General features: G+C 38.4%; 1 protein-coding gene across 6 annotated transcripts in view; it reads right to left on the reverse strand.

Annotated features, from left to right (window-relative positions):
• Positions 1-19884, reverse strand: part of FBXO38 (F-box protein 38) — a 52450-nt gene that overhangs the window by 4705 nt on the left and 27861 nt on the right. For 4 of the 6 annotated variants that reach the window (XM_082837171.1, XM_082837173.1, XM_082837170.1 and 1 more), the window contains 6 exons: positions 12646-12765; positions 11023-11202; positions 8711-9445; positions 3570-3670; positions 3252-3354; positions 215-381 (listed from right to left, as the gene is read on the reverse strand). In XM_082837171.1, the coding sequence (XP_082693297.1) occupies positions 215-381; positions 3252-3354; positions 3570-3670; positions 8711-9445; positions 11023-11202; positions 12646-12765 (1406 nt within the window). The remainder of the gene's footprint in view (positions 1-214; positions 382-3251; positions 3355-3569; positions 3671-8710; positions 9446-11022; positions 11203-12645; positions 12766-19884) is intronic. The other 2 variants (XM_082837174.1, XM_082837175.1) reach the window with 2 other exon arrangements.

Consider the following 19884-nt stretch of genomic DNA (forward strand, 5'->3'; position numbering starts at 1 on the left):
TCATATAACTTGCTAAAAGCCCACAAAAATCTATCAGAAAAGCACTGATGAAGAAGACTGGCAAGGTAGTCTAGGCTGGTTAAAAAAACTCTGTAGAATCTAAAGAATCATTACTGTGGGTTCAGCAAATGAATAAAAGCCAATTTCAAAAAGGCTGAACACTAAAAAATATCACTGCAATATGTGATCACCAAAAAGAAACAGAGCTCATTACCTGCTGCATGGGGCGTAGGTATATAATACGGTTTCTCTCAGGAGGCATCCTTAGTATCTGGTCTAGTACCTGATCCATATTCAGTTTCTTGCACTGTGCATAGTCAAATCGGTTTACAATTGGTGCATTTTCTACTTTTAAATGTTTCAGTACCCTGCACCTGGTAGCTACAAAATGAAAACAATGGTAAGCTCTACAAATAATTTATACAAAATTATAGAGCAACATATAACCTATTTGGAATCCTCTTTGGAGGACTGGCATACCTTTTGTTAGCATAAAATATTGCAGATGTAAACATCTTTAACATAGGTCAAGTACTAGTGCAAAGGACAACTGACAGTCATCAAAATGACTTGAAAATATGATTCTGTCCTGTTCAAAAGAAGGCAGTCACTCTCATGCTAGAAGGGAGATACCTTTTCCTATCTAAGATGTTACTGGCAAGAAATTCAAGTTCCAGAGAATGAGTTGCCTAAATATAGGGATTGTTTAGGAAATACATATTGAAGAGAATGAATGACGGCAACTACTGAATTATACAATTTTATGGGTAATGGTTCCTGGGATAATTCACATACGTTATCTTACATTCACCCATAGGAAATGAGCAGTGTTGATTTTAATTCTTACCTCAGGTATAAAACCAGAACCTTAAAAAAAAAAAAAGAAGACCCAGAAATATTTGGATACTTCGGTCTAAAGTTGTACAGTCCAATGTGGTAGCCACTAGCCACCTGTAGCTATTTAAATTTAAATTAACTGAAGTGTAATAAAATTAACAATTTAGTTCCTCACACACTAGTCACAGTTCAAATGTTCAACAGTCACAAACAGCCAGTGGTTACCATATCGAACAGTACAGATACGGAACATTTCCATCACTGCAAAAAGTTCTGTTGAAAGTGCTGGTCTGAAACATGATTAAATATTCTTCCCGTTTAACATACAAAATATTGAGGTTATAGAGAAAAGTAATTGTGATATAACAGACACATTTAACTACAACAGTATACCAACTTCAGAAAATTATCCCCTTCCTTTTTTTTAATCTCACATTTCAATCTGATCCAGTTTTTACCATAGATTTCAACCTGGTCCAACTCAAGAGACAGAATCAGATCAAAGATATTCTATCCATAAGGCCAACATGCCTGACCTTTTAAACATTTCATAAAAGACATGTTCTGTAACATCCTTGATCCAAATGTCATCATCTTACTGAGCAATCTAGCCCTGTAATTTTGATGTTTGAACACTGACCAAGTCTTATGCCTTTCAGACTCATTTTCTCCTGTGACACGGCAGGAGGAAGAGGAAGCAGTGTTGGGGACGGGAAAAGAGGGAAGAGAGGACTAGATGGCGATAAGGGTTCAGTGGTTCCCTGCTGTAAAACCAGACTTGGCTAAGGTCAGTTCTAATCTCATTTAGTCATCTCATCCACCGTTAACAGACAACCCATCCATCAGTGGGTGTCCAGGGACTGAGCTTCTTATCTCAGATCTTCTGTCCCACAATAAGCTGAGCTAAAAAGTTTGGTTTAAGGAGAGAAGATTGGGCCTGAGGCCATGTGATCCACCACTAATGTTAAAGAAGATATAGAGAGAATCAGCAAAGTCAAGTGCAGAGGTAAAAACCAGTCAGATTCTCAGAGAGCTCAGAATAGAGACAGGAATGAGAAGTTAACCAGCAGAGTCCGAAGGTAGAGTCTCAGACCTCAGAGAGTAGAGTGCTGACACACTGAAAGCTCTTATGCTAGTCTGGGCTCTGCTGTTGGCTATGATCTCTGAGCTTTTGAAAGACCCCCATTCCGTTTTAGGGGGACACTTCAACATGAGATAAAGTACCACCTTGTAAGGGTAAACACGGGGTTTGGGGTCCCCATGTCTGGAGTCTTCTAGAATTCAAGAGAGAGGTAGTGCTTAAATTTGTTTTATCTCTCCTTTTTGGGATTTTCCTAGTTTATGACAAAATGTTTGGTAAGGATTTCCTTGTTTTGTTTACTACCAGTATTGGAGAAGTGCAAAAAATAGAAAGCCCCTAAATATTTTTTTGCCATACTAATACTAATGAACATTTACTAGGCTTTTACTAGAGGTCAGACCCTCTACTGTGTTTATGTGTAGGTACATAATCCACATATACACACATGTGTGCATGTATCAACCACTCCATTTAACCTTCACAAATGCTTTATAAGGTAAGTAAAATTATGTATACTTCACACACTGAAAAAAATGAATGCAGAATATATATAAACTGCACAAGGCAAGGAACAAGTCAGTTCTTCATAATTTTATATGGATAGGTATCAAAAATATAAATTTGAGTAATAATGGAAAAATAAACAGATCATGTATGAGACATATTATGTATCTAAAAATTTAAAAACTCACACAAAATAATACCCTATCATTTGTTCAGAGGCAAATATGTCTATAAAAAAAGACATGAAAGATAGACTGAAAGGACATAACATTAAATACCTGACTACAGGTGATGGGAGCCGATGCGATTGGCAATGAGGGAGAAATGGGACTGAAAAGAAAAGTGGGGCTTGGACTAAGGATAATGTGCCAAGAATTGAGGTTATGATTGATGATATCAATCAAAACCAGTGCAGTAAAGCACTTACAGCTCAGTCACTATTCCCCCCTCCTCCCAAAACATACATAAAACATGTCCAACATCACACAGCTAGAAAATAGCAAAGACAGGATTCAAGGTGAGGTCTACTTGACTCCAAAGCCCATATATGCTGTTAACTTAACCTCTGTCAGATCAGGTTGTAATTATCATTTGGAGGAAACTGGAGGAGAGGCTATATATTAAAAGATGAACCAAGGCTCTGCACATGGTCCCTTGTAAATACGATGGAATAATTAGTTGAGACCTACAGAATGAGGACAGAATTAGAAAAATCTAATAATGATTCTTTTGAAAAAGTAATATAGTAATGTTACTGTAGTATTTATGAGACTTTAATGCTTTAAACTCAATCATGATGCTCTTGTATGACATGGGCCTAAATACATACCATGGATAAACATCATCTTGGGACAGTCTTTCAGCACTAGATCTGTGATTCCACAGTTGGTCATAGTGACTCCAACAAGATTTTTGGATTTTAATACAAGGACCTATAAGAAGAAAAATTTAAAAGATGTATCTTCCTGTACTTTCTTTCTTTCTTTTTTTTTTTTAAAGCTTAAGTGTTTTCACTGGCACAAGTGAGAAGCAACTACTACCAGTCTCTTTAGGGCAAAGAAACTATGTAAAGATGGGAACTTTAGTTCCTTTACATTATTCAGGAACTTGGCTGGACCAAAAGGTAAGCAAGGATTTTCTCCTTCACCTGCACATGGTCATCCTCAATCACAGGATCACTGGTACTGGTGGACTTATCTGCTGTCCGCTTCCGCTTCATGGCATGACGTGGCTTTGTTTTGGCAACCTCTAAAAAAGGCGAGAGGAAAATCCAAATTTTAGCCTTGCTGTCTTTCCTTCAAAGAGAGCACATTCAACTGCATATGTATAAACTCCACCAAGGAAACTCTCAATTCTACTACTTGGTTCCCAAAGGAATACAGTCAGACTGCCATTTCCAATTGCCTCTTCCAAAACAAGATCACCTTCCGCTGTCTCAAACATATCAACATCAAACATAACACTGCGCTCTTCACACCTGGCCCATTCCAGCAGTCCAATCAACATTCTCGTCTCTAGGCACTCAACCCATCCTAAATGCTACTGGTAGATTAAACGTACCACTTTCCTGCTAAACAACTTTAAAGCATTGACTACTACTGCTTAGTGAATACATTTCAATGCCTGACATTTGGAGCTATGCTTTAGCCCCAAATGTTCTCAATTTTATTCCATACCATATCCTAGTCATCTCCCATTGCCAGTGCCTCTGAAGCCATTAATTGTTTTAGCTTTTTCTGCCCAGAATACCTTTCTTGACTTCACTTTTTGAAATACTACCCATCCCTGAAAGGTCCAGCTTAAATGCCACCTATTCTAATAAGTCACTTGTATCCCCAAACATCATATATGGTTCTGTAATTCCCTGTATATCTGTTTTATTTCTCCATTTAAACTAAAAGCTCCCTGAAGACAACATCATTGTCATTTCATCTTCGTATCAATGTCAGCCACTAACAATGAGCTAAAATGAACATTTATTGAATGAACTGGCACTCAACATTCACTGAATGAATGAATGTATCATAGATACGTCAATGTAATAACAATAACAGCAAATATTTACTGAGTGCTTACTGTGTATCAGGCACTTTTCTCAGGGTTTTACTTGTATTAACTAATCCTTTTAACAGCCCTCTGAGATAGATTATTCTCTTTATTTTACAAATAAGTAAACTGAGACATGGGAAGGGAGAACAGTTTGCCAATGTATTTATCAGTATGCTAGAAAACCTGCAATCATTTACCTGCCAAACTCTGCCTAGTATGGCCCTAACTCATTTACTAGTACTGTTCTAAAACGTTATAGTTTAATTATAAAAACAAATATTGATATTATTTAAATACAAGTTCTAAATTCATCTCAAAAACTTAACAAGCACATACATATTGCAAGACAAGACACTAAAAGTCACTGTCTTCATTTTGAGAGTCACTCTGTAGCAGAGCATATATCGAATGAAAAAAGGTTGACCTTTACGAATTAAATCCCACCATACTGCACACTGCTACTACTACTAGATTACAGGGTTACCACTTGGTTAACTCTCTCACTTCAAACATGAAAGATTACAAAGAAAGATAGGGAAACGAGGTACAAATACTACAAATTCCCAAAGGCTTGGAGTTAGACAGGGACTCTAGAGATCTAGTTCAAATGTTTGTTTATTTTTTTCTTTTTTTCAATACACCAGAACCCTTTCCTCCACCATTCGAAATCTTTGTGAAATCTTATTATGCAAAACAATTGAAAGCAGCTAATTTGGTTGAAGCCTAAAAGGGAGCCCAAGAGTTTTATCCATCAAACTTTCTCCAAGGACCCTGAACCCAAGCAAAACACTGGGTTTCTGGAAGAGAAAACTACTGATCTAGATGACCCACTGGAGGCCACCTTCCACAGTATTCCTGAAGGAGCTTCATGAACAATCTATTTTCACTGACAAGGAATCTTCTAACAGCAGCCACCATTTCATACAACAGCCAAAATTCATACTCCTGTTACAACCAATAATAGGTCCTGGTTCCCTCTCCCAGTACCACAAAATGAAGACAAACAAAAACAGGTCTGTTTCCATCCCTTCATCACAGTGTTCAAATAAGAATCTTCTATTAGCATGCTCCTTCTATGCTCCAGTTTTCAGCCTCTCACCTTCATGGGTTGCTTCCTTCCTCTACTCCTTAACTGATCAGAATATGGGATTCAAAGCTAAATTTCCTGCCCTCCTGAGTACCCAAACTGGCAGTTTGTTTTCTAAGAAAAGTTTATAAGACTAAGTCACACTTTATATGTAGATAATCTTAAAAAACAAATGCTTCCCAATGTAAAAAGAAAACAGAGTTCATTGTGTTTGTTATTTCCTTATGTCTCCCTCTGTTTATTAGGGACAGTAAATCTTTGTTTAGGGACAATCCTTAATGATTTCATACATCCACCAGCATCAACATACCTCATATGATGGCTCCTACCACTTATTAAGTTCACAATTATTCACTGAGCCCCATACCATGTAAGACATTGTGCTAGAAGCTGGGAATATAATGGTGACCAAGCAGACACTGTCCCTGACCTCATGGAGCTCATAGTCTACTGGAAAAATAGACATTAAAACACGGAATTACAACACACAGTGTAGTTGACATTAGCAAAGATGCTACAGAAACACAGAAAAGCAGACCAATCCAGTCATGGGGTGTCAAGGAAAGAGGTCAGTATTCATGAGAACCATATCATATTCATCTTAAGTGCTATTCTTTGACAATCCAATTAGTTATTTTTGTGATATTTATTTTATAAAGTATTATACAATGAGGGTAAAAGGAACAACTTAGAGGCATTTATTCCCAAAACAGGAAATCACAAGACAAATAACTACTTCTAACACGGTTTTAACACTATGTAAGGCCGTATATCAAAAACCAAATTAAAAACTCAAATATTTTCTTTGAAGGGATTAAAAAAAATCCATAACAATCAAGTTCGTTCCTTTATTAGTTTGGATTTACCTCCTTAAAACTTTTAAAGCACAATGGCCAACAGATATCAAAAACATGCTAGATTAAAAATAACAAGTTGAAAGCCACCCAAATAATTTGTTCTTCTTTCCAAAAGAGACCTGGATAATTTAAAAATCAGCAGTTTGACATTTCTCCAGAAAAACTGTTATTGAAAGTAAATGGACATTTGTATTGTGTTTAAAAATATTGGCAAGTAATTTACCTACCATATATACATGAGCTACATACATTAGAAGTCTTCTCAAATTGGGGAAAAAAAATCATTAAGACAACAGACATAATTAACCTTAAAAAGTAAAAAGCACTACATAAATGAATTTTTAAAAAAATTCTAGAAAATTATTTAACCTAAGAAAAGGTTATGGTCATGAAACAAGTCAGAAGAAAATGACAAAGGGAACAGCAGAACATAAGGCAAAGAAGATGTTAACCCCCCTCCCCCCATGAAGGACCCATGTTAAAAACAAAAACAAAACAAAACCCACCAAAACAGTAACAACTATAAAACTTTACCAAGACACATAAGACAAAATAGTCCCTAAATAGGAAGACTCAATGCTGTAAAAATGACACTTATCTTTTCAGTCAGTCAATGTAAAGGAATTGCAAACAAAACACAAGAAGATTTGTTTCTGAAACTTGACAAAATTATTATAAAATAAAACTATAAAAATAAATGATAAATGCATGTCTAGCCAAAAAATTTTGCGAAAGAGTAATGAAAGAAGACAGAACACTGGAACAGGACAGCATGCCCAGAGATAAACCACAGTATGGTCAAAGTACATGATAAAAGAGCATTTCAAAATGACATACGGATGGATGTCAATAAATAGTATTGAGACAACTTGGTGACAATTTTTAATAAAAAATAAAATTAGTTCCCACAGATTAAGATAAAGAACTAAACTAAGATAAACAAATAAATGAATAAAAGAATGAGAAGATGTGAACAATTATCCGAGCCAGGGGTAGGGAAGGCTTTCCACAGCATAAAAATAATGAAATCACAAAAGTAAACATGTAGATCTGACTTAACAAATATGAAAAACCACGCGACAAAGGGTGTCATAATGAGGTGTTTCTGTTTAATGGATACAGACTTTAAGTGTGGGAAGATGAAAAAGTTGAGACAGATAGTGGTGATGGTCCCACAACAATGCGAATGTACCTAATGCCAATGAACTATATACTTCAAAACGGTTAAAATGGTAAATCCTATGTTACGTATAAAGAAAGAGATAAACCATTTAAAATTGAAGCTGGGAAAAGTATTTTCATCATGGCAGAACTGATGTTTGCAAAGCATAATAAAATCTGCAAATAAAACTCATATACTTTAATATGAGCTTAGGCTACTATGATAATTAGCACATAATTAATATCTCCTATGTATCTTATGAAAGCTTGTTTTTGTTAGTTTAGCTCCACATGATTCAATCAGCTCTGTTTATTGCAATAGCAGATAAAAAGGAACTCTATGTACTGGGTGCTGATTTTAAGATTTTTAAATTGAGTAAGGTTTAGAGAAAATAAAATATTATTATTCATTGACAGGTATTCATGACTTAATAAAGGCAGGAGAGATTATTTAAAACTAAAATCAGAAATATAAACAGGATTATAATTAAGGAATGTGCTTATTACCCCCGCCGAACCCCATGCCTCGGCATACACCTAAATGTTATTAATGAAATTATATACATATATGTGTCTTGAGGATATCTTCACCAAAATGATTCTCAGCTAAACTACTTACTTACCTGCTTTTCTCCTGGCAAGGCTAACTGGCAGCAAAACTAGCCTTTGGGAAAAATTACTCAATGCTACAGAGGCAGGTGGAGGGGGGGCACCCGCACGCCAGGCTCCCCCAGGCCCAGCGACTTCCAGTCCTTACCTTTCAGCTAAGGTTTTAAAACTGCACTAGGAGTTAAGCCTCTGCAGTGTGGGACGGGAGCAGAGTTTACATACTGGGAGTGAGACGTGGGACTGGCACTGTATATAAGGTCAGTACACACACACAGTCGCACTCTTCTCAGAAGCTTAACTCTCTGTGCCTCTCCTGGCTGGTATTTTACAAGCTGTTTTACGTGCCACCCCCGCTCCCCACCCCCACCCCGTCACTGAAAGTGAGCTCAAAATCTGTATGAGCGCAGAACCCCAAAGTAGAAATCAATTTGCCCAACTGGCTTTATGTAAGAAAACTTATGGAAGGAGCAAATGCCCTTCTCAAGTCCTAACCTGCAGTAGCTAATCCTGGCAGCGTTGTCATACCTGACTCAGATACCAGCGGTACATGGGAGAGTCTGCTCCTGGCCCTTGTTAGGGGCCTCCGAGGGTAGTCTTCATTAGACTGCACGTCACAGCTCTCAGGCTGGGAGCTCCCCCTCCTGTCCTCACCTGTAGCCCCAGAGCCACTCCCATTAGTCCTCTCATCATGTGCTGGGCCTGAAGACCCCCCTGGTGGCAGAGTCCTAAAGGAAAAGGCGGATCTCGTACCATCCGGGCCATTCACAACACAGGCTCGGCTGGTTGAAGGACGTTCCTCATCAGAACACCTGCTAGTTCTCCTTTGGGATTCCTGGGGCCTGTGACAGCAGCATCTGGGGCAGACAGAACTCTCTGCATCTCCCTCCTCCATGGCCTCAGAGTCCTCTGACCCACCGGGGGAGCAGACACACTGCCTGGACACATCCACTTCTGTAGGGCTAGGCTCGGAAGAGCCGCTGCTGTTCACCGTCCTTACAAAGTCGGGGCTTTGAGAAGCAGTGCTGTGCGAGCTGGAGTTCCCCACTGTGCTGGCGGTGGTGCTGCTGCAGCTGGGATAAACATCCTTGTTTTTTTTCTTTTCAGGAATATCCCTAGCTGCTTTCATATCGGCTTTGATCTGCTCACTGGTGACCTGACAGCCTTTCTCACAGCTGCTTTCCTCGAGGGGAAACTGCTTCGACTGGCCCATCTGATGGGAGTTGTACCTCTTTCGAAGTGGAGTCTTGCCTTTTCCACTTACTGCTTACAGAAAAAGAAGAATGGCCCGAGGAAAAGAAAAGATTTCAGTACAAATTCTGGACAAAAGGCAAGAGTAAATCTGGAACAGGAAACAATGTAAACTAATTTTCCTAAAGTATAAATGGTGACCACATCACTCAGCTGCTCACAAGTTCTCTATGGCTCCCTAGTGCCTACTTGGTTAATACTCCTTAGCTCAGCCTTCAAGGCTTACTGTGACCTAACTGAAAACTAACTTTCCATTCTTGTCTTCCCTATAAACATTCTACACCCCAGTCCAAACTTTTCTTTGAATATACCTCTGCCTTATTACCTTGGAGCCTTTACTCTCATCAATCCTTCTGCTTTGGACCTCTGTCCAATCTCTTTTGCACCCCACCCCAAAGCAAGTGCAGTATATGCCCTGTAATATTGTTATCTATGTTTCTGACCTGACTCTTCAGCCAGACTACAGAGAGAGAGAGACAGAGAGACAGTGAGAGAGAGGGACACAGAGAGAGAGAGAAAGAGAGAGAGAGATATCAAGACTTATTCATCTCACCCCTCACAGCACCTAACACAGTACCTGGGGCACAGTAAGCCTCAATGAATATACAAAGGAATACTTAAATAATGTTTTGTCTGGCTGACAGAAGATCTGGTTTCTAAATTCAGAAACTAAACTTTCTAGGAAACATCAGGTTAGTCAGCTGGTCACATTACTTTTCCTAAATTTCAGTGTCCATTAAAGCTCTTTCAATCACAGTGTAAAGATATCTGAATTTCTTAAAAGGAATAAAATGAGAATTGAGTAATCAGTCAGTGGTTAGTAAGTTATTCCAAGTCTAAAGAACTGAGCTTACCATACACTGAAGTGTGTATATATTTCAGGTTCAGTGTTACATGTATACAAATGTATACTAAACATTCAGATACATTAATGAGTAGGGTACCCAAGGAAAAATAAGTAGACAATTTTAAAAAACCTCATCCTTTGCAGAAAGTGGTAAGCATACGGTTCTGGGAAACAGAAGGGAAGACAAGGAAAGAAGTATAAATCTAAAAGTTAAGAGAATTACAGTTTCTTGGTGAGGCAAATGGCAGAAGGTTGTTGACTGGATTTAAAGGGAGACAAGGGATTGTAAGAACATACTTTAGGACTTCCTCAAGCACCAAACTAGCCACCAACATTCGCTAAACACAACTGGACAGATTACCAACTGGGGAATGGTTGTTTTTCACTGCTCTGGATGACTCAGTTGTCATCTTTTATGTGACGCACAGGCCCCTTGCTAATCCCTGATACTCTGATGCCACAACTTCCTAAAGCCTCCACTGTGGGACTGACAATCCTCACATCTTCTCTTCCCTGAGCCCCAATTCCACAATATTCTTATTGTGCTGCACCTGCCCTTCATAGCACCACCCAGATTTTCCTCTCTTGCTTGGGCTGCTGCCTTTCTTGCCTCCTGTCACATTTTGTAAGGATATGTTAACTGCACCACAAGCTGTGGCAGGGACACCATTATATAAAGGCCAGTGTGTCTGTTCTCATGGTGACTCTCACTAACAGGTCAGAGTAAGACACAGTCTCTCACCTGATAATTCCCTGGACTGTACAGACTCTCCGGTTTTTTCTTCACGCTCAGAGAAACGCCGGGCACCATTCTTAGGAATCCAGACTTCTTGGAGTTCTAGACTGTCTTCCTCATCGTCACTCTCTGAGTCATGGACAGTAATTGGGGTTGGTTTTACTACACGCTGAAGACCGCTGGGTCCTAAAAGAAAGAGCACAGGCGTTAACAGTCACTTTTTGCCCAACAAAGGGTCTCACTCAAAGTACTGTTTCCAGGGACCTGGGCTCAGAGATGCTTTGGCTCTATGCAGCCTCCCTGATCACTCATTTTAATGAGCATATACTTGGATACGACACTGAAAACACGTTAATTCTAAAGTAAACATTAAGTATGATTAATATACCACCCAACATTATATATCTCTAAAGGAAAATTAAAGTAGAAGAGCATATGGCATCTCCCTTCAGGATCTTCACTGTTTGAAACAGTCACATAATCATCCTAAAAATAATCAAAATAAGAGTCATAATAAAAAATAAAAAAAAATAGAGTCGTAATAATCATTTAAAAAATAGACTAGATATTTTCCTAATTTTGCAAATGTATGAATGAAAGCAAAGCAAATGAAGATGAGCCTCTGACACCTATGGGACTGGTGAGAACTCTGCATTCTTTAATTAAGTATAGGTCTAATGCATTGGATGTCACAGACATGTTCTTGAAAGGCTAGATGCATGTTACAGTTTGCTTATTTGATTATATTTATGTCAAAAATGTTTTATCTTCTTGGCATTACACATTGTAAACCTTCAGCTCTTACAACCCACTTTTGACTGATATCTGCTCAATCAATAAAATGTAAGCTCCAAGGAACCTTCCCTGTCTTTTCCCTGTCACACTGTACAATGCCTAGCACAGAGCAGGCACTCAATAAATATGTGTTGAATAAGTGACTGCATCTGTAAGACAGTTAAAACAAGAGTAGTTAAAGAATATGTTCAATTCGAAGACGAGGCAGCATCTGAACAGACCAGGAGTGAGAAAACTTGAGTTCTCATCTCAATTCTGTCCTTTGATCAGTAGCTGAGTGGTCTTGAGTAAATCATTCCAACTTTTGAAAGAATATTAGTTTCCCCATCTGTAAAGATGAAAGGTTATATTAGGTAATCTTTATGTACTCTATGACTCTTAGCCTGCCGTAAGTGACCCAGTGGCAAACTGAGACTAGATCTTGGTCTGTTTATTAAATCAACCTCTCCACTGCTCCTTCTCCCCACCAAAATGAAGGGAGAGGACAAGCAGGATATTTAATCAGGGTGTTTATTTTCCTAGCTATAATTTGAGTGCTTGCTTTCTCCACACACACGCACACACACGCACAAATATGCACGTGTGTACAACAATATAGAAAGAGGAGTTGCTGCCACAGTTACAAAAAAATCAAAACCAAACTTTAATAAGACATGTATACACATGCACAGCAAGAACATCAAAATGTAATACAGGCCTCGTCAAAAATAAGCAGCATGTAACACATCATTAGCTGAAATGCTGAAAAAAATAATCGTTCTCAGTGTTTTACTTTCTTCATTAGAGTCGGGCCTAGTTTTCAGAACCATGAACGTGGGAAGTCACACACTTTACCTGCTTGTTCCTCGTCGACGTCCACAGGAATAACTGCCTGACTGTGAGCTGGAGCCTCATGCTCACTCTCAGCCGTCACCTCTCCATCTTCTGGAACCATGTCTTCCATCTCGTTCAGTGCTTAAACAAAAATAATCACAGTCAAAATAAAACCAGGAGATGTCTAAAACAACCACAATGGCAGGCAAAACTGTGGCACCCTTGAGAAATGAACAGCCTCATGATCATTAGGCCCATTCAGAAAGAATATCATGTAATTGTGCTTCATTATATCAACATCAATAAGGAGTGTCCAATTCTATAGGAGGGGAGATCACAGATGGGAAAGGATCACTTGGTAGAGAAAGTCCATCATTTTAAGATGAAAGCAGGGAGAAAGGCACCGCTGAAAGAAGAAAGCACCTGTTCATTCCTGAAGATGTTACCAGGGATGGCTTATGAGGCAACTGTTTGTCTCCCTCTAAGCTATTTGCCTGATGGCAGTGAGAGCCAGCTACTGGAAGACCTTACGATCATCTTGTAAGCAATTAGTCTTATAGTATCTGCCAGTTGAATCAGGATGCATTCATTGAGCAGGCAAGCTCAAATTGTGTATTTCTTTTCCTGCTCTCTAGAGGTTGCATCATTTTTGGCTAATGTGTGGCAAGGATTATTAAACACTGTAAGTATATATTTAACATTTTAATATCACTCAAATGTTTTATTTGCATCTAAGTCTTCACTAGAGTTATTAGTGCCTATCAGTGAATGGGAACGTTTATATTTTTTCCAGATGATAAGCACAGTGAACAATATCAGACTGATAAGCTTCAATCACTTTACTACATCTTCTTAAGATACAACGGTCACTTTTCTACGAGGATCCTAAATAAAATAATTCCTGACTTTGCCAGCTTTGTACAAGATTAAATCCAAATCCCTCAAGTCAGTATTCAACCCAGTACCCTCTTACTACCTACACCTAGGCTTGGGTTCCTGGTCCCAGTTTCAGTCAGCACAATACCAATACTGTCCTTTACATTTATAGCTCGGCCAGGACCCAGAGGGCGGCAGACTGTGTTTACCCTGTGCACCACTCAACGCCTTCGAGTGCTCAACACTACTGCTGTGAAATCAACCAACCATCTGAATGAAATGAATAAACCACCACAGAAGAAAACAAGATCCTGTTCCAGAAAGAACTAAAGAATCTACAGAATTTGTAAGTAGACAGGACAAATTCATACAGTCAACAAAGAAACATAAAAATATGAGTAAGCCAGAAAGATACCACTCAGATAAATGCCACTGGAATATACAGCAGAGAAGTCTGAGATTTCAGGGGGACAGTGGGGTTTGCTTTGGTCTTAAATATACACAACAGTACATTCCCCCTCATGTTTAGCCTCCCATCCCAAATTTTTGCCCAGCCCTAGCCCTCAATAACTACACTTTATTTAGGGCCAAAAAGAGAACTCACCTTGTTCGGAAACATTACATGATAAAAGCCAATCAATTTGCTTCTTTCATTCAACAGTGATTATGAACAGCGGCTAGTAATTAATGTGTACATACTCTATGTCTGACTCTATGCTAAATGCTCTTATATACATTACCATATTTATTTCTTATAGCAATCTTACGAGGGTATTACTACTAGCCTCATTTTTGCAGGTGAGGAAACTGAGGCTTAGAAAGGTTAGTAATTTGCTAGGATTTGGAATGAGGTCTGTTTCCAGAGCCTGCTACAATACAGGGATGATGAATAGATGGGAAATTTATAGTCCCTGCTCTCAGAGAATGCACACCTTCGAGCAGAAATGTTAGACACACAGAATAAGGTCAGAATATACTCATTAAGTGCTAGAACAGTCCAAGTAAGGGGGACATGGACAAAAAAGCAGCAGTTAATTTTCCTGTTCGACAGGGAAGGTTTCACTGAGTTGGGGTGACATTTCATATATACTAGGAAGCACGTTACATTTTCCAGAAGAGTAAGTAGCCCAGTGATAAAAAGAACAAGAGTTTGTGTTGAGATGAGGGTATGAAAGAGAAAAGAAAGCTAAAAAGGTAGTCTGGGTCCCAGATTGTGAAAAGCTTAGAATTGCTTCTTATAGGCAGAGGGAACCACTGGAACAGTACATTCTTATATCTACGTGATAAGGTTTTCCAAGGCTGTTGAGCAACTGCATTTTAGGTTGCCACAACAACCTGTGGAAGTATTTAATATAATATCTCAAGGTTATTTTAAACTAACTTCTTTAATTGTATCCATTCATTTGAATATTTATTTAGCACCTACTACAATGTGTTACTGTTCCTAGGTGCTAAGAAACAGTGGTAATATTCAATATCTCTATTTTCATGGAGCTTATTCCAGTTGAGGAAGGAAAAAAAATTTTTAATCAACAATAATGAAAATATCAGAAAATAATATCTTATGTAACAAAATTAAAAGAGGATGATATAACAGAATGAATTGGTGACAAAGTGGTAAGGTGATCAAAAGGTACAAATTTATAGTTACAAAATAAATATAAGTCATGGGAATATAATGTACAGCATGGTGACTATAGTTATTAATATGTATTGCATATTTGAAAGTTGCTAAGAGCAGATCTTAAAATTTCTAATCACAAGAAAAAAACGTTGTAACTATGTATGGTGATGGATGTTTACGAGACATCCTTACTGTGATCCTTTTGCAATATATACAAACACTGTCAATTATACCTCAATTGAAAAAAGAAAAAGATTAAGGTGGTAAGGAAAGACAGCTCTGAGGTTAACATTTAAGCTAAGACCTGAATATCAAGAAGAAGCCAGCCATGCAAAGATGGAGGGAGGGACATTCTAGGAAGAGGCAGCAGTTGGCGACAGCCTGGCACATTCATGCATGGTGTGTGAGGTGGGAAGTAGCACAAGGTGAGGACAAGCCAGATCATGTAGCACTTATGGCCCAAATCAAAAAACTGGATTTTTTTCTAAGGCAATGCATAGCTACTGGAAAGTTTTAAGAAAGGGAGTAACACTGTCTGGTACATGTTTTTTAAAAACTGCCCTGGCTGCTCTAAGAACTAATTTTACTTTGAAAGCTGTTAAAACATTTAGGTAAAAAAGGTCTGGTGCAGGGCTTCCCTGGTGGCGCAGTGGTTGAGAGTCAGCCTGCCGATGCAGGGGACACGGGTTCGTGCCCCGGTCCGGGAGGATCCCACATGCCGTGGAGCGGCTGGGCCCATGAGCCATGGCCACTCGGCCTGCGTGTCCAGAGCCTGTGCTCTGCAACGGGAGAGGCCACAGCAGTGAGAGTCCCATGTACCGCCAAAAAAAAAAAAAAAAAAAAAGGTCTGGTACAATGAGGAAGGAGAACGTAGATGGATTGGGGAGATGTTTTAGAGACAGTCAACAAGACTCGCTAAAGGACTCGATGTTGGGGAGTGCAGGTAGGTGCAAAGAAAGGATGATGTCTCAATAGATGTCTCTGGTAATTAAATGAGATGATGCTACCCTTGGGCTAGGGAAAATGCAAGTGATTCTTGGTTTTGATTTTTTTTCTTTGTTTCAAAATATTTTATCATTGGGCAGTACATCTTTTTCAGAACAATTTTAAATTACAGAAACGATGTAAGCTATCTTTTAATCAAGTATCAATGTTTACTAAATATTCTGTTCAGGAGAAATGTTAAAAATCCTGTTACCAAATATAATCATAAACCTTAATGGATCTGAGCTATTTTAACAAATATATTAACTGGTCTCTTTTATATAAAACCTGATTCTAAATTTATAACCTTCATTAACCATTATAAAATTAAAAAGTCAGTGACATTTAACAAAATAATTTGCATGCAACAATTTCTGGTATCAGGAATAACTATTTAGCGGTTGACAAGTATTTGCCCCCAAATAGAAAACAAAATGAATCTTTCGGGATTATTTTTCACATTGTAGCTGGTCCTCAGACTTCAAAAACAAGGATTTCCAAAAGTCAGTGGTTTTCAACATAGGATTCCCAAACAGCAGCATCAGCATCACCCTGGAACCTGTTACAAATGCAAATTACCTGGTCCCACACATACCTACTCAGAGCCTCGGAAGTGAAAGCCAGCAACCTGGTCGAACAAGTCCTCCAGGTGATTCTGATGCACTCAAATTTGAGAACCATTGCCCAAAATTAAGTGCTGCAGAGCAATTTCACTTAGTGGTTACTTTGTGGAGGTAGTGGTGAGGGAATGGAGTGGCACCCCACTATTAAAAAAAAGCAGTATGTGGGATTTGTTTTAAATCCAGATAGAAAATTAGTTAAATGATGTATAGGCAAAACTATGCTTTGTTGTTATAATTACTTCAAAAGTAATTATATTAAAATAATGTGGCAAAATGCTTTAGCAATTACAGAATCATGATTTTGGCACATGGTAATGTTATGTTAGGCAATGTGAATTGTTAGAATATATGAACATCTCTTCCTGTTCTACAGTGCTGCAAAATGAAGGTAATGAACTTGTATTTTCAGTTAATATAACTAGCTCACAATAAAGCATTCTAAATCTTAACACTTTCGGAAGTGCAAATCTAAGAAAGATAATATCCTTAACCAAATTACAGAATTTTGGTAAATTAATACAGTACTCTGTAAAACAACAAAAGCATATTTTTGTTGGAGTCATCTATTACCTTAATGATAATGTTCACTATAAAACACCATATTTTATTTCAGTGGTTTATAAGGCAAAGACACAACTTATACAAATTAAATTGCTTTTAAAATTATACAGTGCCCTTCTTTGATAGGCAATTACTTCATGCAAGCTGATTAAGTTAAATACAACAGAGTAAAAGAGTGAGTGAATCCGCTTCATTCCAGCGTTGGTCCAAAAGCTCATGCATGGAAAGTTTTAAAATTCTACATTAAGGAAACTCAACATGTGAATACCCATTTCTAAACTAAACTAAAGTAATATTTAAAATATTGTTATGCTTGTACTTAAAGAGTGGAAGCATCAATGTTAGTCATTTCAACTAACGTTATTTCCCAATGATCCCTTTTATTTTTAATCCCTGTACCACTCTTTATGTTTTTTCTGTTAGTTGTTTCTCTTTCTTTTATTTGAATTCTTTCCACCACTCCTGGTTTTGATCAACAGTCACATGGCCTTTCTCCAGGTCCCCTTTTTTTTTTTTTGGGGGCCATGCCATGTGGCTTGTGGGTCCCGTGGTCAACCCAGGCCACAGCAATGAATGCACCAAGTCCTAACCACTGGACTGCCAGGAAATTCCCCTGGTCATTATTTTTTATTTAAAAGGATCAACCTGACATGTATGTAATAATAAATGCACATAAACATATTGCCAAGTTGGAAAGACCCATGGAACCTAACGTTTTATGCCAATCTTCATTTCTCTAAAATTCTGCCACCATCTTTGGTATTCTTAGGCTTCCTCTTGTTGAAGCTGTTGAATTCCTCAATCTTGGCATTTATGTCACTAATTCCTTTGCTTCTCAGCATTTGAAAATACCATATTTGACAAATACTGTACCTCAAGTATTTGGTTTGTAGTCATGTCTCTCATCTACTGAACCTTAGTTTCAAATGTTAGTAGATTTAAGTTTCCATTGTTCTCTCTTAAATCAAATACCGTGTTCTCGCATAAGTTTTAGCTCCTGCTGCATCAATATATGACTTCACAGTGGAAGGCATCCTCCATTCTATACTGAGAAGCCAATGGCCATGTAACTTTCTAGTGGAGTTTATAATCTGTCCAGTACATCAACTTCAACCACAACTGGGTTTGTAGGATTTGAGGAGTTCTGCACTGCAGCTGCTGTAACAGTTTTCTATGAACAGTTGGGTATTCTCTGAAGTCCAGATCCTTATGATGGCACTCAAGAACAAGGCAAAGAAACAATACCTGACCTCACTCCCCCCTCCTTCACCCCTAGCACCTGCTGGCTCTGCACTTTTGTTTTTGTATTTTAGGAGGAGAGATTTAGCCATAAGTTTGAAATGCCTAAGAGTACTCATGTGGAAATTAAAAGTATGAAATTGGATATAACTGCAATTACTTTAAAAAATAGAAATATCAAAGCCGAAAATACAGGTTTAGAATTCATTAGCATATAGTTGGTACTGAAGCCATGAGACTGAATGAGGTCATCTAGAGAAAATGTGTAGAGAAAAAGGGAGAACAAGGACAAGAGTGGAATAGAGGAGGTGGTGCAAGCAAAGGAAACTGAGGAGGCATGTCCATGAGATCTCATGAGGCATGAGATAGGAGGAAAACCAGGAAAACGGTTTCAGAAAGGCCAAGAGGAGCAGATATCTCAGGAAGACAGAAGTGGATAACAGTGACAAATGCAGCTGAGATGAGATGTCAAAGAAGATGCAAGTGGAGAAATGACCACTAGCCTTTATAAGAGAGTCACTGGTGGCTTTGGCAAGAGCCAAAATGGACAGTTCTATAGAGAACCTGTGAGGTAAGGAAGTGAAGACAATGCCTACAGATGATTCTTAGGTCAGGACATGCATACTCAGAGTGATCCTAAAGGAAATTACGCTCTATACACAGAATACTTTCATTATGAAAGGAGTTAATGACACCAGGGCACCCCATTTCTCATTAATTACTCTGCCTAAAAGAATGAGTGAAAGGGCAACAACCAAATAGTGGCTAGAAGAGATTCCTTTTTCAGTTCTTAAGGGTCAACTGGGAACCTGGAAAATTTTTTAAGGAAACAATTTCACTCCATTCTCACTCATCAACACAGGGGCAGATGAAGCCTAATAACACATGGGCTGGCACACAGCAGGAGTTCAGTCAGTATCAAAGAACTGGAATGGATAGTTACATAAGTGAAATCCCATAGGTCCTTATTAGCTCGTGTACTTAATTTTCTGGGTGGTTTTGAAGACTTAATGATGAAAGGTATATGAAAGGTTTCCAACACAGTGTCTAGCACATGACTACTATTCATTTTTCCAGTTCTTGGAACACCCAAAAATGATCTCCACGTTCAAATCCAATGTAGCTATCTATTGGTCAGCAAGATATTGAAAGATGCTCCTTCACCCATATCCTGACAGTTAAATCTCCATTAAGCCAGGCCTCTAAGGCTCACTGTACCTTAATTCTCATGGCATCTAAGTCCTTCCCTTTCTGTAAATACCCCAATAGATTCCATGGACAAGAGGCATCACAAAGATAACTTTAAAATAAGCAAGCAGACAGGCAAACTCCATCCACCCCCTCATTTGTTTT

This window comes from Leucopleurus acutus (genome assembly GCF_964270905.1).
Source record: "Leucopleurus acutus genome assembly, chromosome: 3".
Classification (NCBI taxonomy): domain Eukaryota; kingdom Metazoa; phylum Chordata; class Mammalia; order Artiodactyla; family Delphinidae; genus Leucopleurus; species Leucopleurus acutus.